Source organism: Pteropus medius, unplaced genomic scaffold (genome assembly GCF_902729225.1).
Source record: "Pteropus medius unplaced genomic scaffold, Ma_sr-lr_union100, whole genome shotgun sequence".
Taxonomy (NCBI): Eukaryota; Metazoa; Chordata; class Mammalia; order Chiroptera; family Pteropodidae; genus Pteropus; species Pteropus medius.
This window is the reverse complement of record NW_024349797.1, coordinates 21491285-21513691: the sequence shown is the minus strand read 5'-3', so window position 1 is coordinate 21513691 and position 22407 is coordinate 21491285. Positions and strand designations below refer to the sequence as shown.

Genomic DNA, 22407 nt, shown 5'->3' with positions numbered 1-22407 from the left:
ATCTGTGTGAAAGCTACTGGACTAAGAAGTGGATTTAGTAAGGTCACAGGATACGAGGCCAGTACAGTCACCCTTCAGTATCTGTGGGGATTGGTTCCAGGACCCCCCGAGGACACAGATGCTCAAGAGCCTTAGATCAGGGGACATGGAGCAATGCGCTCAGTCCACCCTCCGCATCCACAGACGCCCAACAGTGGGTCAAAAATACTGTTTTCCATCTGCAATTGGTTGAATCCGTAGATACAAAACCCGTGGATACAGAGGGCCGGCTATATTAGAAAGGAAATAGCATTTCTCTGTACTAGCAACAACCAACTGGAAAATGACATTGAAAATAAAATTTCATTCACAATAGTATCCAAAATCATGAATAAATTTAACACAATATGTGCAACATCTGAACACTGGAAACTACAAAACATTGCTGAGAGAAAATAAAAAAGGCCTAAATAAACAGAAAAAATATACTATGCTCATGGATGAGAAGATTCGATATCGTTGAGATGTCAGTTCTCCCAAAATTGATCTGTATACTGGACACAATCCTAATTAAAATACCAGTAGGTTCTTTTTTCTTTTTTTTTTTTTAGAAACTGACCAATGAAAACGGGAATATAAAGAACCTAGAATAACCAGAAAAACTTTGAAAAAGAAAAACACAGTTGGAAGGCTTGTACTATCCAATTTCGAGAATTATTATAAAGCTACAATAACCAAGAGAGTGTGGTATTGGTGAAAGAACAGATAAATCAATCAATGGAACAGAATTGAGAATACAGAAAGAGACCCACACAAATACGGCCAATTAATTTTCAAAGAAAGGTTCGAAAGCGCTTAGTGGAAAAAGGAATGCCTTTTCAACAAACGGTGCTGAAACTGAGGATTCCACATAAAAATAAACAAACTTCACCTCATTCCGTACGCAAAAATTAACTCAAAATGATCACAGACCTAAAAGTACAAGGGAGAACTATGAAACTTGTAAAAGAAAACATGGGAGAAAAATCTTTGCAACCTTAGAGTAGGCAAAGATTCCTAAGATAGAATACAAAAGGCCAGGGAATGGCAGAAAATAATCCCAGACTATATAAAGAACTCCCGCAACTTCCTCTTCCTCCTCCTCCTCCTCCTCCTCCTCCTCATCATCAACATCATCTTAAACAGGCAAAAGATTTGAATAGACCCTTCACAAAAGAAGAAACTCAGATGGTTTGTAAGGCCATGGAAAGATGCTCAACATCACTAGACATCAGGGAAACGCAATGAAAGCCACAGTCAGATCCTGCTGCACACTACAATGGCCAGGATCGGAAAGACTGATAATACCGAGGGCTGGTGAGACCGAGCACTGACGCCCTCCTATCCCGCTAATGGGAATGCGGCATGGTAAAACCACTTAAGCAAGAGCTTGGAAATTTATGACAAATTTAAACATTCGCGTACCATACCGCTTAGCAGTTAACTCCCGGTGTAGCTGGGAGAGATGAAGATATACATCCACACAAGGACTTGTTCATGAATATTCACAGCAGCTTCATTTACAAGTCAAAGACTGGAGCCAACCCAAAATGTCCATCAACAGGTAAATGGATAAACAAACTGTGACCACAAGGAGTGCCGGGACATACACCTACACAGGTGAACCCGGGAGACAGCACGCTGACTCGAAGACGTCGACACAAAAGCGTGCCCACTGCACAGTTCCGTGCACATCAAAGTCCAGAAACAGGCAAACTGTCCTTTAGCGACCGAGGGGACCAGGGGGTACCAAGGGACTGAAGAAGAGGAGGGGGTCGCAGCAAAGGGGCAGGAGGGCACTTCCCAGGGCTGGGAACGCTCCGGATCGTGACTGTGGCGGTGGCTCCGCGGACGCAGACATCTGTCAAAACAAGGGAACAGTGCACTCTGAAGGGGCGCCCAACTGTACGTGAGTCACACCTCAGCAGAGCGGGTATTAAAAGAGACTCGGGAGCCCATTAAAGAGGCTTGCTCACCGAATGGAGGGCGAACCGAACACTGACTGGATCAGTGACAACAGCCACGCCTGACTGAGACCCATCGAATGCCATATAGATCATGACTTCCTAAGGATACTCAAAAAAGAAAAAGAAAGAAAAACGAATTAGTTACCTTTGGAGAATGCCAGAGAAACGACTCTCTATTCTGAAAACTTGTAAATAAAGGAGAACATTCAAGCCTCCTCCCGCCTTTCCTAACCTCCGGGTATGGAAGTAAAAGCTAAGCTTTTGTTAAAGAACAGAGCACTGTCCCGCAACCTGTAATGGCTTCACGGATCTGGGCAATGGTCATTAGTAACCACCACCACCATTCGGTGACAAGCAGGTGGGGACCTTAGAACGGAGGCTCCGGGCTGACAGCACCCGAACGCCTGGCCAATCGCAGCATCACTAGGAGCGGTTCCACCAGGCATCAGGCACCTCCTCCCACAAGTGTGCACCTCCGCCTATGCACTGTTCCTGCCGAGAAACTGAGTCTGGATCCGATCGGATATTCTTGAAACAGAGAAAAAAGAAATCCTTGAGTCTTATCAAGTCTCTACCTAGATCCCTGGTACTCAAGGAAAACGAAAAAGCAAAAGGAAAAGGAAAAGAAAAAGCACCGGAACGGCAGCCTCGGCGTTACCTGGGAGCTCATTAGAACGGCACCTGCGGCGGCCTCGCTCCAGACCCGGAGTCAGAATTAGAGTAACGAGCCCCCCAGGTGATGCGCATGCGCATCACAGCGCAAGCAGCGAGGCCGGGCCCTCACTCCCGGTTTATAAGACAGGCAGGGAACAGAGGAATGCGTTAAATGACACCACAGGGGATGCAATCAGGAACATGAAGGAGAAACAATCAATTTACTCACCAATAAATAACTTACAAGAAAAACGAAGGAGACGAAACTACAGGTTAAACAAGACTTCAGAGACTTGTCAACCAAATAAATGTTTGGGTCCCGATTCGAACAGGGCAACTGTTTGAGAGATTACAAGGTAATCAGGGAGAGTTAGATACGGACTGGATATCGACGGTGTGAAGGAGTTACACTGAACTGTTAGAAGGGACAAGGGTATTAGAATAACTTGAAGTCCTTATCTTTTAAAAAATCAAAAGTCTGTACAAATGAAATAATAGCACGTGTCTGGGACTCGTTTCAAAATCCAGCGTTGGGGGCAGGAACGGTAGGCACTGCGGGGGGAAACGGGCAGGTTTACAGGCGAGAAGCTTGGCCCTGAGTCCGTAACTGCTGAAACTGGGCGCTGCTTGCGCGGAGGTTCATCAGACAGCCTCTCTACTTTGGTATATATTTACATTTTTCAATTACAAAAAGTCTCTTTAAAGTGTTCTGTGGGAGGACCGAGCTCCGCAAATGTTCATTCTTGTCGTCGTCGTCCGGCCTGAAATCACGAGCAGAGTGGGGACCGGCGGAAATCGAGCAGCGGGAACGGGGCAGACGTAACTGAAGCAGAATTGCAGCTCCGGCGACATGCATCTGGCCCGTTTTGTCCAGTAACCACTCCCACCCTCCCCACGGGGCTCCGGTGGCCTTTAGAGGCTGAGGCCAGTTGCCAGGCTGGAGTCACGGTTGTGTTGTGTAAATGAGACTCTGGAGCTCAGTAATTCTCCTCCCTAGGTGCCAGTGGTTTCTATAGAAACCACCAGAGAATGATATTTCTGAGAGCACAAAGCATCTCCACTGGCCTCCACCGGCTTTGTTCACACTTACCCATCAGCATCTGAGATCCAGCCTATCAAAGTGGGCCTCGTGGCTCACTTTTTAAAATAGGTACAGCTCATTATAAAGCACCTGCTCTCAAACGTTTCCAAGGAAACAAGCCCCAAGACGCCCCTCTCTAAATTCATTAGCATTTAACACTCCTTAATGAGGCTTAAGGATGGCTGCTTTAATAGCCCTGTGCTGGGGGAGGACACCTTTCCCTTTTGCATGAGGTGTAACTGACGAGCGGGCTCAGGCTCCCAGGACCGGCCTAGGGTCCTTAGAGCCAGCATCTTGGAAGCCCTGCACCTCCGGAACGGCCTGGGGGTCGTGCCCGAGGCGGAGCAGAAGCAGAATACGCCCCAAGAACGGCCTTCCGGAATGTGAGCTCCACAATACGGCCCAAAGGCTGGCTGGGGGGCAGGGGGCAGGGGGCGTGGAGGGGACAGCTGGGGAGAAGTATCCAAAGTGTCTCACTCTCCAGGAGCCCCCAGGGAACCCAGGAGACCCTCTCCCACCTCCACCAACCACCCCTGGACGGGTCCTGACTTGTTGCCATCCTGTCTCTGGGAATCTCTGCAGACAGCTCCTGGGCGCCTGGGGCTAGGTTCCACGTGGCATCTCTCAAGGTCCCACTCCCCACATTCTGAGCATCCGTACTTAGTAGGCAGAAATGAATTCATCTCTGTCTTTTAAAAATTAATCAGGGACACGGAAGTTGTATATCAAGTCTCCGATGAGCCCGAGAGGACACGTGTTATCACCCTGGGTTAGAGGATCAGGCAGTCTTGGACGTGTTATCGCACTGGGTTAGAGCACCTTCAGCCAAAGGCAGACACTTGACATTTGGGTCAGGTGCGCTACCTCCTGCGGGGAGGTTTGAGCTCAGCACGGCTTTTAGCAAGACCAGAGACAGCTCACGATTTCATGACTGCCAATTATCACGAGCTCGGGGAGGGCACGACCCTGTGATCACCATCGGAGAATGTCAAGAGGGCAGGTAGCATTAACTGAACACCTACTATGTGCCATACACCTTGCCTGATGCTTCGCATGTGACCTCACTTCATCCTCACGACCTTGGGGCATCAGGATCACCAGCCCTACTGACCGGAGGAGGACACTGGGACTCAGCGCGGTGGGGTGGCCTGCCCAGGATCACGCAGCTGGCTGGAGGCAGAGCCAGCGTGACACCCAGTCCACAGCCAGCCCTGGAGCCGGGCCCCGCCCTCCCACACACCGCAGGCTGCCCGGCCGAAGGCAGAGAGTAGCTGCTCAATTAGTGCTTGCTGAATCCGAAACGAATCTGAACAACCCACAGAGAAGCCGTCACATTGGAAACTGTGAAATTTTAAATTACAGATACAGAACGCGAGGGGAAGGAAGAAAAGCAGAAACAGTCAATTACACGTGTATCTACGTTGACCCTCTCAAGTGAAAAATTGGTTTTCCTCGCTCTACAACAGAGCTACAAATAAAATTGGGCTCCAACAGTGCGGCTGCCCCCCAAGGCAGCCTGGCTCGGCGGTCCCGGCCCCCGTGCTGCGCAGGGCACTCCGGCACCTTGTCGTAGGACCTCGGCCCTCAAGAAGCAACAGGGGGCGATGCAAAGAGGCTCAGGCCACTCTGGTGGGTGTGGGGCTCACCTGCCTAGGCCCCAGGGCCCCCAAACGCCAGGCCCTGCCCAGTAACTCTAGGGGTCCATCTCTGACGAGGCACAGCATCCCCTAAAGGCCACTTGTAGCACCCTGGCCTAGGGCTCGACCCCGAGGAATGCCCCGTACCCGGCACGCCTCCATCTGACCATCCCGGCGCCCAAAGCCGGGCAGATCTCACCCGCCTCAAACCCCTGGAAGGAGTAAAAGAGATGAGCCGGCCTGTCTCCCAGGCCGCCAGCCCCTGAGCAGAAGAGGCGGGGTGGGATGGGGCCTCCTCCAGGGCCCAGCAGGGAAAGTGGGGGGGCCCCCCCACCCCCAGGCCCAGGCCCCTCTGTGTCCACACTCCCATGAGCACCCGAGACCAGTGGGGCTCGACTCCGGTGATTACCACACCTGGTGAACGCAGAGCAGGTGCGGGGTGGGGGAGGCAGGGGGCTGTGGCATCTGCGGGGTCCCAGGGACCCTCTGGGTGGGGCCAGCAGGCCACAGCCCCGGTGGGCAGCGCCAGGAAGAGGGTGAGAGCACTGGCCCAGGGTCAGAGCACAGCTCTGGCCGCTGGGGACTCTGAGCAGACCGCTCCTCATCCTCGGCTCTCGCCTGGGGACAGGCGCCCCTGCTGCCTGCCTTGTATGGTGACAGGGCCACACTCTGCTTCATTATTACTGTTGAAGTCCCAATGGCGTGCAAACCCAATGGATGTTAGGGGACATGGATGAGGTAGCCCCACACAGACAGAGCTCTGCTGGGCCTTGGGGCCCCGGGGACCTCCCTGAGAGGAGGAGGCACCTTTTCTGAGAAGCCCCTCCTGGTCCTACCCTCTACCACCCCCGCCTCGGGTGGGGACCACATTTCCCAATGCTTGGACTCTACTGACAGTTTAGGCCCCTCCCCCGGAACCTCAAGGACATCTCTGTAACCCTACCAACCGTCCATTTTCAATCCTACGCCCCACATAACCCCAACTCCTGATTTCTATGCCCATCAGGCATGCGACACATGCCGGGTGCCCGGCTGAGGATCGAAGAGCCAGGCTGGGCTGACGGGCTGAGGGGGGAGGTGAACCTGGCACAGGTGACTCTGCGCCGAGACCCAGGTGGGCCCCGGGGGCGGGTCTCCCGGCTTGGAAGGGGCCCCGCCCCAGCCCCACCTCCGTCCGCCTGGAGGAGGCGGCCCCCTCTCCAGCCCCACGCTGCTCGCTCGCGCTGCTCTCTCCAGGTCGGCCCGCAGGAGGTGCGCACGCGTGAGCCTCACCCCTGCTGCCCCCGAGCCAACCGCGCCCCGCGCTCCTCCTGCGTGAGCCGCTGCCCCCAGGGAAGGAGGCGGGCAGGGGCAGCCGGACCTAACACCCCGCGCACGCTTCGATCCATTCTGCATCGAGGGGTTTACGCAGAGACGTGTGCCCCAGTGTTGTAATAAGGGGGCACCAGACACGTGATGAGCACCCGATAATAGAGAACTGGTTAAATACGTGGTAGTACGTCGGGTAATGATTAAACATCACATCACCCAAAACTGTTGAACAATACGGGAAACGCTAATGCTATCACATTACATTGGGGAAAAATTATATAAAAATATAATTATATAAAAATTTATATATAAAATTGTATAAAAATTATATTAAAAGTCTATGCATAAAAACTGGAAGGCAGGATGCCAACCGACGGGGGTAGTTACGGCTGGGGGACCGAGGGGTGAACGTCCTCCGCTTCTGCTTCCCCTCCAAAGGGTCTTCAGACAGCACGATCACTTCTGTAATCAGAACAAGCTCCCCACTGCCCTCGGCACAGCGCCCTGGTCTCCCACGCCCTTCAGGCCCGCCCCCGAGTCCAGCAGAGACCCAGCCTCCCACGGGCGCACGGCCAGCTCCGCGGCTGGGGCAACCCGTCCTCTGCCCGCCCCCAACCCCGACCGCTCTCCCCGCGAGGCCTCCGGCTGCTCCCCTGCAAACTCCTCTTCCTCCATCTCCCTTGGCAAGTGATTTAGCTACGTTTTTCAAGAGTAACAGCCACTCACGGCAGACAAGTCTGGAAAGGTGTGAGATCCTTCGGTGCCATCCCGCCCCAGTCCTGTGAGGTAGTGGCTACAGGGAGGGTGGCTCCCGGGCAGGCTCAGGGCCCCCAGGGGAGAGGGTGAGGGGCAGATCTGGGGGGAGGCTAGAGAGGGAGTGAATGTCATCAGGCTGACAGGCAGACAGAAGGGGAAGGGACAGGGCCACTGCTGGCCCATGTGGTACCCTGGCTCGTTTTAGAAGGACACTCCTTCGGGTGGCTCCCACCCCATGCCAAGGGCATGGCCTGACTGACTAGCAGAGCACAGGCTCGATTTCAGCACCCAGCCTCCCGTCGGCCAAGTGCCTGTGTGCAGTGGACACCCTGCACGGCCTCACGTGCAGGCCCAGAGAAGCAAGCCCTGGGCACTGCGGTGCTGAAGGGGCGCGATCCTAACTCTGCCACCGGCCTCCGGCTTGGTCAGAAACAGGTGCTTCCTGTAGTTTCTTTATCCTGCAAACTCGGAAGAGGCCCTACGCCTCTGCAGGTGCGTGGCGAATGTCCAATGGATAAGGGAACGGGGCGAGCCAGGTAACCAGGCCTCAAAAATGTTTACGATAATTAAAATCCGAGAAACCTGCTCTGTGTGAGAAGAGCTCGCGGAGGGCGAGGAGAGACGTCCGCCCCTCCTGTCCTGACTACGGCGTCACGAGGGGCACTGCCGGACCGCAGGGACATCCCTCGCCTTCCTCACGTGCGTTCCGGACCCGCTGCCACGCCAGGCAGCCTTCTCTCAGGTAGTTCGGGACACAAACCAGCCACGTGCTTCGATCGGCACAGCCGCCAGCGCCACCGATAACTGGGGATCCATTTGCTGGGGCACGAATCCGGACACATCCCCAGAGCCAGGAAACCTCTGCGGAGCTACGCTGCAAGTCCACGGCGGCTGACACGATCGTTTATGCAGCACCGACGACTCACACCAGGTCTGGGAGTGCCAGGTTGGACCAGACCATCATGTCCCCAGCCGCCACAGAGCGCTCACGGCGGGGGAGGCGGGGATGACATGTGCCAGGCAGCTAAAACCAAGACTGAGGGAGAAAAGGGGACAGACACCCCATCCAGTGGGACTCGGAAAGAAGCTCCCGGAGAGGAGACATCAGTGGAGGACAGGGGGCATCTGGCCAGGAGAAGAGGGGACATTCAAAGCCAAGAAAAAAATATGCTCAAAGTCTGCCTGAGCCCACTCCAGCCTCTCTCCCCCAACGGCAACTAAAACTGGACCAAACAGAAAGCGGTTCCCGAGAACGCCGAAAGCAGACAGAAGTGGACCGACTGGGGAGAGGTCAGAACTCGGAGAGGCGACTGGCAGAGGTGCACCACTATTTTCTTTCCTTTTTCTGTTTTTTTCTTATTTTCTCTAACAGTGTTGACTGGAGAGCGGCTACCCCACCCCCCACCCCCTCGTGGAGCTGTGGTGGAAGCTTCAAAATACATAAAGCAAAAAAATGATAGAACTGAACAGAGAAATTCACAAATCTACAATTACAGAGACGTCGACACTCCCTTGTCGATAATCGAAAGAAGAGGTGGACGAAAATGAGCGAGGATACAGAAGAACAAACTGGACAACATGACCAACTAACCGGGCCAAACTGCCATCTTACGGAACACTCCAGCCAACGGCAGCAAAATATACAGTCTTCCCAAGAGCGTGTGGAACATTCAACAACATGGACCATACTCTGGGCCATAAAAGTAACCCTAATAAATTTTAAATGATTGAAATCATATGGTTTTCTCATCATAACAGAATTCAACCAGAAATAACACAGAGATATCTGGAAAATCCCTACATATTTAGAAACTAAACAATATACTTCTAAATAATCCATGGATCAAAGAAGAAGTAAAAATAAAATTAGAAAATATTTCTGAATTGAATGAAAATTTAAATACAGTATATCAAATTTGTGGGATGAGAGCTTAGAGTAAAGTGCATTGAATTAACATGCTCACAGTAAAGAGATTTCAAATCGGTGACCTAACTCACCACCTTAAGAACTTAAAAAAAAAAAGTGAATTAAACTCAAAGCAAGCAGAAGAAAATAAAAATAAGAGCAGAAATTAATGAAGTGGAAAACAGAAAAACAATGGAGAAGACGCAATGTTTCACTGAAATGATTGATAAGATTGATAAATCTCTAGCCGCACTAAGGAAAAAAAAAGAAGACATAAATTTTATTATCAGGAATGAAGTCGGAGAACCTAAAAATATCGAAAGGACAATAAAGGTATATTATGAACAAGTATATCTATGTATATTCGATAACTTAGATGAAATAAACCAATTCTGTAAGGGACACAGATTCCCAAAGCTCATTCGTGAAGAACTAGCCAGTGTGAAGGGTCCTAAGTGGACCTTACGGAGACCACTTCAAACCCGCTTCAAACCATGGACGTACCACTTCACGCCCCCTGCGATGGAATTAACAAAAAGACAGGTAAAATGTGGTGAGGTCACGAAGAAACTAGAACCCTCGCAAACGGCTGGAGGGCAGGTGAAATGGTGCGGCCACAGTCTGGACGTTTCTCAACAGGTAGATCTCACTCCGAGTTACCGGATGGCTCAGCAATTTCACCCCAGGCAGAGCCTGAGAAAGATCAAAAGATCCGTCCACACAAAACTTGTATGCGAATGTTCACAGCACCATGATCCATAACAGCCAAAAAGAAATCGAAACAACACAAACGTCCACCAACTAGTGAATAGAGAAAATGCGATACGTCCATACAATGGAATATTATTCAGGTATAAAAAGGGATGAAGTACTGACACATGCTGCGACGTGGAGGGACCTTGAAAATATTATGCCAATCGCAAAACACCACATACTGTATGATTTCAGTTAGATAAAATGTCCAGAAGAGGCAAATCTACAGAGACAGGAAGATTAGTAGTTGCCAGGGGCTGCTGCGGGGAGCAGAGCTCTAAAGGGCACAAGGTTTCTCTTCCAGGTGATGAAAATGTTCGAAATTGACCGTGATGTTGGTTGAACCGCCCTAAATACACTAAAAACTAATGAATGGTATACATGAAATGAGTGTGTTGTATGGTGCGTGCATTACATCACAATAAAGCTATCATCTTCAAAATTTGAGTATTTAAAGTATTTTAGGATAAAAATAACTAGGGCATTAAATCCATGATTTTTTAATGTTACCAGTTACAGCAAACTAAGATAGGTTTTCAGGTAAAAATGTCAATCAATTTCAATAAAAATGCTAAATTTTTAAAAATCTTAAGGAATGGTGTTTAGTGTAACAGCTTATTTTTGTGGCAAAAAGTATCATAACAAACTCAAATTAGCATTACATATTGTGTTTATGTAATCACCGTGTAATGATTACATGTAATCGTTACAGGTCTAGAGTCTGCTTTATATTTCTGATACACCCTACTGCATTTTTAAGAGCAGACGTTACCAAATGGGGTGTTAGCGAAAGTCCTGGACGTTGCCCCCTGAGTGCCTGGGTCTCCCATTGTCACACGGAGCTCCAGCTGGCAGCTCACATACCCGGTTTTAAACAGGAGTCTGCTTGCCAGCCCCCAAAACCCTGCAGAGTGAGGCTGAAGAGGGGGCTGGGCTGGGCTGGGCATCAGTGGATTCCAGGGAGCAACCCCCAGCTCTGCCCCAAACTCTGGCGGCCCAGGAGACACATGCGGACTCCACAGCCACCTGCGGAGGCAGCTGTGAGGCTGACGGATCTGTCACACATCAGACGTGCGTTCTCAACGAGGCTTAGGCAGTCCTCTGACAGATGGGCTCCGAGGGGCCAAGGCTGCCTCACTGGGTTTGGTCACCCCATGCCCTGCGACAGTGCCTGGTGTCCGGTGGTGGCTCAGAAAACGCTTGTGGCATCAATAAACACCATGTGTCCTCTTCCTGCAGTAGGGAGAGGGAGCATGTAGACGACTCCGGCTCAGGCCCGGGCCCCACGTGGCTGCACTGCCACACAAGAGCTGGACCTTCCAGAACTGGTCTCCTCGCCTGCACCACCGCGGGGCAGAAAGGCTGCCTCGCAGAGGCGCTGGGATTATGACTTCAGGCCTGAGGCTGCAGGGGCCCCCAGTGTCCCATTGACAGCTGGGTCCCTGACACCAGGCACTGGGCTGCTCACGGAGGGCTGAACAAACATCTGAACCCAAGGGCTGCCCGGTGCAGGCCTCCCGGAGGACGAAACACACAGCACTCACTTGAAAACGCCTTACTTACACCCAAGACTGAAGCTCCATTCATGCTGTGAGGGCCTGCCAGGGCGTAGGGGTCAAGCCACCTGGGTCAAGGTCTTACCCCACCACCAAGCCGGTCGTGTACTGGTTGCCAGAATCTCTCTGAACCTCGGGCACCCTGCCAGCAGGATGGGGTGAGGGCAGCGTCTGACACAGTAGGGGGATCGCTGTGCAGTAGGTGAGCTACGAGGCACAGAAAGCCTAGTACGGAGCGCAGCAGGTGGCGAGCCCCCAGCACGTGCCACCTGGATCAGTACTGACCGGCAGCAGGGACCTGAGAGCAGCCGGCCCTAGCACCACTTGACAGTGAGAGCCCAGAAAGGACAAGGAGCCACGCGGAGTCGCACGGAGAGTGCCAGCCACTCCCCTGTCCGCACCAGGCTCTCTGGAGGCCCGCCACCCCCATCTCTCTGCCTCTGGTTAGTCTCCTGCTCTCATCTGCATAAAAAAGTTCGCTTTGAGGCAAAACTCAGAACTGCAGAAAGTACAAAGAGTCCAAATAAAAAGGCATTTTAATATAAAGCCGATGAAAGAGACAAATGGAAAGTAATCAAAACCTCATTAGGGCAAATAAGCAACCTGCCTACAATGCCATGAAAACTGATGGTGCCCAGAGCCGAGGAGCGAAGGCGCCGTGTCCCCAGACAGCCAGCGTCCTGGGAATGCAAATGTCAGGACGCACTCGCCCACAGGGGCGGGAACCCTGCGACGCCCCTCAGGAGTCTCACCTGGGCCCCCGGGCCAGGGCCCCAGGCTGCAGCACACAACTCTGAGGCGTGGAAAAACCCTAAAGCCTGGGCCGCCTCCAGACGGGGGCGGGGGCCAGGCCAGCATTCTCTACTGCCCCCCAGGTGCTTCTGACCCCTGCGCTAGGACCACCATCCCGGTCAGCCACCACGGCGGCGTTACCGGCTGTCACCCTTCCTGCTCAGGGAAGGACGCCCGCAGCAGGACTGCGAGACGACAGCTCAGGTGGTGCTTCAGCCGGTGAGTCCATTACCGGACACTTTAGAAATGGGTCTGGATCAGGGCTGAACCTGTCAGTCATTCCTGCGACCGACCCACCCCCTCGTGATAGGCGCTGGGGCTGTAGCAGCAAATGGGGCAGATTCCTGACCTCAGGGAGTTTACATCCTGCTGAGAAGCCACAGTGAGGAGCTGTGACAAGGGGCCAAGATGAGGATCCATGCAGCGGGGGAGTGGGGGGGAGCCGGCGTCCCCCACTATCACCCGCAGGTTAGGACACACACCTGTAGGGAGTCTGGGGTGCAGATCCAAAACGAAGGAAGGAAGGAAAGGAAAGAAGAAAGGATGTAGAACAAGCAGGAAATCGTGATCTGTGTCAAACCAACAGCAGATCAACGTGAGCTGGCCTGCCAGGGCCGATTTCATCCTGAGACTTCATCCCAGAGAGGATGGGGGCTGGTGTTTCAGAAAGCCAGCAGGGCCTGAGTGCATCTGCGACTCTTACGGGGAGCAAAGTGGAGCTGTGCATGGGAAGATGGCTGGCCAGCCACGCACAGAAGGGAGGGGACAGGGGCAGGGGACCAACTCCCCCCGCCCGGGGCCCCCTGCCTTGGATTTTCCGGAGCTGCTCCGGTTTCCAGCACTCACTGCTCAGCTGAGGGATGTTCGCTGAGCTTGGGGCTCCATAATTCAGACTTGCAAAAAGCGTGACTCACTAAAAATGCACGATGATTTTTGAGCCTCTGTAGGAGTTTTTCTACAAATTTGATTCATGATATAAGGAGGAAATTTTCTTTTATTTTCTATCCTAACTTGGCTCAGACTACATAGTCATCTTAAAGTGAACTTTAGAGTAACTACCTGGAGCACTCCCCACGGTGCTGGTGGGTCTTGGAGAGCTGGGCCCAGGTCCCACACGCCTGCAACTCTGCAGCTCCGTGCTGGGCACAGAGCCGGGCCCTGAGCAGCTGGAAACGAGCGTGGCCAGCAGCTCTGTTAGCTCCCAAACACGGGCGCATGCGGGAGCAGGCTTGGCCACGAACTGCACATCTCCCACGTCCTCTGCCTCTGCCCACACTGGAATGACCGGCTGCAGCTGAACTGCAGGCTTTATATCCCATTTGCCAGAGGCCACGCCCTCCACAGAGATCCCAGCGTGGCCACTGCCCCTGAGCTGAGGGCGGGTGAGTGTTCCTGCAGGGGTCCGTCACGAGGAGTAGGGGAGCTGGCCCCACAGGTCACTCGACATTGTCCCCTGAGCCCCTGCTCTGGTCTGGGCCCCGTGGAGATGCCGGGGCACAGGAACAACAGGACTCAGCCCCCCACACAGGCGGTTTAAATGAACACCTGCCAGATGAAGGGGCGCACAGTCACGTAAGAAGGTCGGGAGCTGTCACTGAGATAGGTCGTAGGTGGTGCTGAAGACCAAGGCCAGGGGTGCTCACAGGACAGAAGCACGGGTCCTCTATATCCTGAGGCCCTCAGGGCCCTGGCTTCTCACAGTGTGGCCCAGGGGCCATCTGCTGCTGCATCTCCTGGGACCATGGCAGAAATGCAGGGCTGGACGTTTGTGTCCCCCCCAAATCCATATACTGAAGCCCTAACCCCCCAATGGTGACTTGGTTAGGTGAGGTCATAGGGGCAGAGGCCCGATGATGGGACTGGTCCCTCGTAAGGGGATGAAGAGACCAGAGCGCTGTGTCCCCGCCATGTGAGGGCACAGTAAGAAGGTGGCTGTCTACAAGCCAGGGCAGGGAGCCCCCACCAGAACCCGGCTGTGCTGGCACCTTGATCTTGGACTTCTGGCCTCCAGAACTGTGTCTCTGTTTGCACCATGCCACCTGCAGTACTTAGTTATGGCAGCCCGAGCAGACTGAGACACCATCCCAACCCCAGACCTGCAGACAGCAAATCCACGTCCCATCAAGAGCCCGGGTGCCACACTAACGGGGAAGCCATGACTAAGAGAGGCCTTAGCCAAAGGGAGTGGGTGGTAGAGGGAAGATGTGAGCCCAGGTCCCCTATAGCTCAGGCCAGGGGCAGTGGAGGCCGGGAAGGGCTTCTGGAGAGATGGACCCCCCCAGCAACATGAAGGTCAGACCACGGACACCGCGGGCTCCAGTCCGCTCCCATGTTCAAGGAAGAAGAGTCAGAAAACTGTCAGCGGCACCGAGCCAGCTCCGAGTGAGCACGGTCGGCGGGCCGGGTGGCACGCATCCTGCTGGCCGGCGGGAACGAAGGCCGGCGCTCTGCAGTAATGAGCGAGGTGATGAGGCAGAGACCAGCCGGGGAAAGAGGCAAGGGAGCCATTTGCCGTAATGAATCGGGCTGGACCAGAGAAGTCCAGAACCTCAACACTCACCACGCGGCTAAGCTTAGGGGATCGTAAACCTGGAGGCCTGGGACGTGGCTCAGAAGGTCTGTGATGCAGCCACTCTTCAGCGGGCCTCCTGAAGCCGGCCCCTGCGGCCGGGCGGCACGGTGGGCTTGCGCCCGGCAGGCCTCCGCTCTGTTCTCGCGAGAAACCTATCCCTTCCCTTCAAACGCTGACTTGCTTTGACCCAACAAGCTGAGTTCTGGGACCCAAGCTTAAGGAAATAAACCCCCGATGTGGAAAACTCTAGATGCACAGAGGAATGAATAATAATAACCAGACCCGGACGGCTATGTGGAGGTCGTGACGAGTGAGGAACGCCCGAGACGCTGCCGACGGAGGAGCGGTTGTGCAGAAGAGGCATTCTCCGAGCACGTGGTGCCCACGAGGATGCCAAAACAGGGGGCGGCACACGGGCACCCACCTTCTCAGCCCCAACAAGAGAAGCAGTCCTGACCATCAACAGGTGGCAAATGTCACAGCCAGATGTATCCACAGCAGGGGCTGGCCAGGTCCTACATATTTTTGGCTCTGCAGGCCATGTGGTCTCTGTGGCAACTGCTCAGCTCTGCCACTGCAGACCGAAAGCAGCCGTGGAAAATACACTAATGAATGAGCATGACTGAGTTCCAATAAAACTTTATTTATAAAAACAGGCAGCAGGCCAGATTTAGCCCCAGGCTGCAGTTTGTTGACCCCGATCCATCCTCATGTCTGTTCATGATAAACAGCAGGACAGGGGGCGGTGAATATCCTAAATGTCCAACCCAGGGAAACTGCTAAATAAGCTAAGTCTCTTAGATCTGACACCTTCGCTCCACCACACTTATCAAGTGCCTGACGCGTCAGACACGTCTCTGAGTGTCGGCGAGAAGGCAAGGAGCAAGTCGGCCAGGCGCGCTGTGCCAACGGGGTATCTCAACAACCACGGGAGTTGGTGATAACAAGGAAAACCCTCACGATGCTCTGAGAAAAGCAAGTACAAAACTATGTTAAAAAAAAAAAACCGACTGTAAAAACCAAACAATGTTTTTTTTCAAAAACACACTCAGGGGAAAAGAGCAAGGGAAAGAAATATCAAAATGTGACTAGTGTTCACCTTCGGCTGGCTCCACGACCCCTTCTCTCTATTTCCCTCTCTTTTCTCCTTTTTTTGAATCATCACACACCACTTTTGCAACGAAACAGGCCTTCCTGGTGAGTTTAAAAGGGGACACTTGTCTTGATTTTAAGCTAAGGTCTGTGTCCCTCCTGCTTCCATCGGCCACTTCCAGCACTGGCCCCCAAGGCTTTTGGGAGGCTCAGGCCTGGATGGGGTTCGCTGCCCAGGGAGCGCTGGAGCGGTCAGCACCTGGGACAGAGCCCAGAGGACCGCGGGGGCGGGGAGCCTCTGCTTTTCCTCCCTCCTGGAGTCCAGATGAGATACTCAGGCAACACCTGTCAGAGCAAACAACGGAAGCAGGAAAGAGCTGGCCCCTGAGCGGCCGATGCAGAGGGAACTAGCCCTGTGACCTGGCAGCGGGGAGAGGCAGTCAGATCGTTGGTAAGAAGCGAAAACAAATACCGCACAGATCCCTTTACCCACATCATCAGCTTGGGGGAGACTCGCAAACATGCCAACACCAGTCACAGCAACATCTGCTCCTAACCGCTTCTCCTCCAGCATGTTCGGAGTGCGTCAGCTGGCGTCTGCCCCAAGAGAAAATCCGATATTTTTAACGCGCTCTTAAATCAGATGGCGTCCTTGGTGAGTACTTTTTTACGTGTTTGGTCTTTAAGGCCAAAAGCAGGACGTGCACCTTTAAGGGACACGGCCCTCAGCAGGGGCTGCAGGATCGAGAGGTCTCACGACGAAGAGCTCGCCACTCACACAGCACTTTCCAGTGTTCCTTTTCGGTTAGCATGTACTTATCTCCCCGATATAAGCTCTAGTGTTGTTTTTTAAATTCCACTGTGTCCACTTCTTCACTGGTAACTTTTCTCTCTTTTCCAAATATTTTTTAAGAAGAGTTTCCTTGTAAAAGAAGAATGTGTGATTAAAAAAAAAGAATACATCTCTCTCTCTGCTCTAACTCTCCCACTTGTAAAGTATTTTAAGCAAGTTAACTACGGATAAAATTCCCACTCTTTAAAAAAATGCTTCTGTTTTTAGGTTCTGCTCCAAACGCCAGCAGCCCCTTCCAACAGCCGGCGGGGAACGCACTCTGCCGCGGTGGCCGGTGGAGGGACACCTCAACTTCCCGACCTGGCCTCGGGGCGCTGTCTCACCCCCCTCCATCCTCTGCTCAGCGAGGGCCGCTTGGGGCCGTCCCTGTCCCGGGGGTGGGGTCGCCGGAGAAGAAGCCTTCGGTTAGAACCTGCTGGTGCTGCAGAGGCAGCAGGCTGGTGGCCTTTGGGGTGGACCACTGGGTCCCACGCGGAGGAGGGAACTCTCTGACCTTCCACACCTCCTTCTTTCAAAGTCAAGCTCAAGGCGAGTTTTATCGTGAGCTCCTCTGTAGGGCCTGAGTGGCTGAGTGCCTCCTTCAGACCAGCGCAGTGCTTTTCACGTCTTGAAAACGAGCCGTCCCGAGCTCATTGAGCCCCAGCTCAGGCTGTGGCTCTTCATTATCGCCCGCCCACGAGGCCTTGACACATGTGCCCCCGTTCGTAAACCTTGCACAGCTCCCCTCCGCCAGTCCAAACCGAGACACAGGGTGCCAACGGCCCTCTGCCTGGGCCCGTGCCACCGCGTGGAGCCCACGCCCAGCCCCGCCCCACCGCTCGCCGGTCCCTGCCCGCATTCCGTGTTCCCAGCTCCTGTGCTTGCCGGCTCAGCATGACTGCCTGCCTCCCTCAGTCACTCGCTCAGTCGACCGAGACTTGCTACGTGTCTGCTACATGCCAGGCACTGTTCTAGGAGCCAGACATCAGCAACGAACACGACAGACAAAAATCCTGGCCTGGAGGATCTTACGTTCAAGTGCAGGAAGACAGGCAAATAAACGAACGTGTGGGATCCACAGTGCGCCAGGTGATGATGAATGAATGCTGCGGGGGGGGAAGGCGGGCGGAGGCTGGCGTGGTGGGCGGGCAAGGCCTCACTGGAGGGCCGGCATGGGAGCAGAACCCTGCAGGGGACAGGAAGCATTCCAGGCAGCAGCCGCGGCGAGCGCAAAGGCCCCGGGGCAGGAATGTGCCGGTGTGTTCGGATGGGACGGAAGGGAGCGGGGGAAACGCACGTGGGCCCTGTGGGTCACTGAAGGGACACTGGCTTCGAGATCGGAGCCTGGAGGCCTCCGACCGGAGGAGGGACACACGCCGCGCACTGTGGCCTCCAGCTGCTGGGAACAAACTGTAAGGGGCGTGGGGGAAAGAGACGCCAGGTAGGAAGGCACCGCAGGGATCCGGGCAGGAGACGAGAGCGGCTTCCACCAGAGGCGCGACCGGATTCGCTGGCGGGTTAGACGGCGGCGGCGGGGGCAGCGGGACACACAGAGCAGAGGCAGAGATGACTGATGGCTTTGGCCTAGCATGAAGTGGCCACTTGTCGAGTCGGTGAGGGTGACGGGGACAGCAGGGCGTGGTGAGGCTGGGAGCGAAGGCCCCTTCTCTGTGGGACGGACGGCGACCAGGCTCTCGGCCCCAAAAGGAGCACGGTCTCCTCCTAGCAGCCTTCCTCAGGCCAAGCTAAAAGGACTTACCCCCCTGAGTGCTGGCCCCTCCTGCCCTCCCGCCCCCCATCACACACACACACGCCCCACTTCTCGGCACCAGTTACCCGTATCCACACACCGGTCCCCTGCGTGACCCGAGGCTGGTTCATCTTATATCACCTGGAAACACTCGTATACAGTAGGCACTCAGTAAATACTTTTAGTAACATGCTGTAGAGAACTGTGCCTGGGATGTTTTTCTAATTGTCTAACAACTCAAAAACGTTTTTCGAAACACCTACAAATGATGCTTGGCACTAACGAAACGTTAGGTGCTAATCACTCCATCTGAAGGGTGCTATCTGGAGACGCCGACCTGGCCCCGATCGATCCCGACCTGCCCCCGATCAATCGATCCCGACCTGCCCCCAATCGATCCCGACCGGCCTCCAATCGATCGAGGGCTCGCACGGCCAGGACCCGCCTGCGGAAAGGTGCGCGAGGACGCGGGCGAGGAGGTGGACTCACCTTGCCGGACCTCACATCCCAGGCTTTGATTTCCGAGCTGAAGCCGCCACACACAAAAAGGCTCGGGTCTTTCGGGTGAAATTTCAACGTCGTGACTCTAAAGCTGCTTTGACCGCTGAAGAGCTGCATCCCTACGACACAGAAAGAGAAGAGAGGGTTAGAAAACACTCGGACCGGAAAATAAATATCTGAAAACGAACACGCCACGTGGAAGGGCTGCATGGACCAACACAGCCCACCTGGGCCCGAGGTGGCCAGTGGAGGCTTTCCGGAAACACAGCGGCTCCACTCTGAGGCCACCCCCACCCTCGATTAGCTGACCCCACCCCCAGGATTAAACCTGATGGCTGGGTCCACGAATGCCAGCCTTTGTGTGCTCCGTGAACGTTACGTGGATCAGCTCGAGCCCCACGACCACTCCAAACCAGGTTTAAGTGAGAAACCGCCAGGCCCGGGCAGGCGAGGCGGCGTCTCCAAGGCTGCAGTTAACGCTGTACGTTCCTCACTGGGGAGTGTGGAGGTCAAAAGCCAGGTGCTCCAAAGTGACTCTTTCTAATCAGCGGTCTCACAATCACACCCTTAGAATAACCCACGAACGGTGTGCTGCAGAGCCTGGCAGGTGGGGGTGGCACGATGCTCTGGGTGACAAACGAGAGTGTGGCATCACGGCGGCCCAAGCCCCAGGATGCACAGGTGGTGTGGACCACCGGGGTCTCACAGGTTCTACAGGATGCAAGACCGTCCTCTCCGTATCTGTCATGAAACTGCTATCAGGCACTTCTGTGCGCTGCGCCCATCGTGCACACGGTGTGGACAATATCTGGTCTGCCACCGGGATCTTTTAGAGGTAAGCGACAGAGTGGGTCAGACTCAGAGCCCGGAGCCTGGTCTGTCGGCTGCAAAGCCAGCGCTCCTTCCCGTACACGGTGCGACCTCACATCCCAGAGCCCTGGACGTCGTCTCGTGTCCAGTTCAACCCACTGAGACTGCAGGAGGAGCCGGGCCGGCCACAGGAGCCGTTCTCACCGCCGAGAGTCTGAGTGCTGCCCTGCGTGTGTCCCCAGGGCCGGGCCACCAGGCCAAGTCCCCGCTCACACACCAAGCGTGGCACCTGCTGCACACCACGCCAACCAGCAGCACGAAGGGGCTTCCCGCAGCGATGCCGGCAGGGGCTCTCCCAGCTCACGAGGGACACCCTTCACCGCCTCTGGCCCCAGGAGGCTCCTCCACTGGACCAAGGCAGTGGGCAGTCAGGGACACGAGAAGCTGGTGGCCAAGAGGGAGGCCAATGCGACCCCAAGATCTGAAGCAGCACTTCCTCTTATGGGAACCCAGGAAGCACACTTCCTCATTCAATCCGGAAAGCACTTTCTGAAGGCTGCCCTGCTTTGCAGTCAGGACGCCCCGCACGCGCTTAGTTACGCCCTCTCCTAGCTCACCAGGTAAGGACCCGAACACCATCGACCAGAAGGTACCCTTGAGAGTTACAGCGGAGCCTTTATAAACCCAGTTTGCCTGGATCCGTGGTCTCCGAACGTGTGTGACAGCACAGCCCATCAATGAGAAACCCAAGCACACAGGGCCAACACACGGACGTTTGCTATTAGTTATACACCGTGCTATGTACCAACTTATTACAAACATTACGACAAATACCCAAAACAGAGTGTTTTAAAGGATAAGGAGAAAATAACTCATATTTAAAAGTATATCTTAATCTGCCATTTACTAAGAGTATCAACAAACCTCTCTGAAATCGAATTAAGTCAAATGTCGTAATATCGTTAATGAGAGCACGGGATTGGCTATGCTTCCATATTTTTCAAACATAGGGAACGTTTTATGATTCAGTGATTTGAAAGGAGCCCAGGTACAGCGTGAGTTTATTCACAGAAGTCCATCCAAGCCACAAAGTCCCTCCCAGAGACATGCGGACCCCTATGGAAGAGGTCCCCACCCCCGCTCCCGCCTCCCCCCGCCCCAGCCCATGCACCCAGCAGCAGGGGAGACATTCCCGGCTCACCCCCGTGCTGCTGCAAGGCCCGGTGTGAACGTGTAGCTAGTAAAGCCCACGCCCCCCACTGTCATGTAATGGCTCCCGCAGCCCATCATGGGGATCACGGCACGCTCATATTTTTAACGACGCCATTCCAAATCCACTGAAATTTCCATTTAAAGGATTTTAAAGTAGATTAGAAAAACACTGTTCCCAAGTTAAGGGTGCAGATATTAGAGCTTTTAATAGGTGGCACATTTATATCGTGTCTGGCAACAAAACGTACAGAACGATGGGAACAATTAAAAACAGCTGTTTTCAAAATGTTCTTTCCATAGAACGAATTTTTTGGAAAGCAGCTACTCTCCCTCTCCTTGTTAAAGCGTCACCATTACCTTAATGAATAGGTGCTGACTGTTTCTCTAGGATCTTCTAGGGACTTATGATTGGCAGTCGCCTGTCATTGGAGGAAATTTCGGAAACACTTGACTTTTTGCCCAACAAGCCCCTTAACTAATTTGCAACGAAATGCAGCGCACTGATATTCTCGCGGTCAGCCCCGGCCATCACGCCGCCGTGACATCACTTCATGTCACCCATGTGACATGGCCGCGTCACGCACTTCACCCTAAGGTGAAGAGACAGCACACAACCACCTGACTGTCCAGCCCACAGGCCGCAGTTGAGGCAGGTGAGGCTCTCTGCCAGGCAGCACGTGAAGAAGCCATTTAAAACTGGAATGGGAAACAGCCCTCTGTGGCGAGGTGACCCAGGCTCGTCTTGACACCCGTTCCCGAATCCTGAATCGACGCGGACAAAGACTGCGAAGAGCTTCACCAACGTGGAATGAGTTGTTCTCGCGGTCGTAAAATAACTTCTTAAATCATACCAACACCGTGGTTGTAATATTCTCTGATAAAAAATTCTAAAAAAGCACCAGAGCGATGAGACTCGTGGAGGTCTGGGCTCTATGTCCCTCCCATTGGATCAACAGAGAAGCAACCCGTTCAAGTACGCAAAGTACGCTTCCGGGGGAATCGATCTGACTGGAAGCCTGGTACCCGCAAGCTGACTCTTCTGTCAGGGACCCAAGCGTTTCCTCGCCTTTAAGCTACAGTGGGGGTCAGAACCCAGCCACGGTCTACGGCCATGCCACCCTGAACATGCCCGATTCCGTCTGATCTCGGAAGCTAAGCAGGGGTAGCCTGGTTAGTACTTGGATGGGAGACCACCTAGGAAGACCAG

General features: G+C 53.9%; 1 protein-coding gene across 4 annotated transcripts in view; it reads right to left on the bottom strand.

The window, feature by feature from the left end:
- Positions 1-22407, bottom strand: part of WDR25 (WD repeat domain 25) — a 121368-nt gene that overhangs the window by 17292 nt on the left and 81669 nt on the right. For all 4 annotated transcript variants that reach the window (XM_039884210.1, XM_039884211.1, XM_039884212.1 and 1 more), the window contains one exon: positions 19167-19297. In XM_039884210.1, the coding sequence (XP_039740144.1) occupies positions 19167-19297 (131 nt within the window). The remainder of the gene's footprint in view (positions 1-19166; positions 19298-22407) is intronic.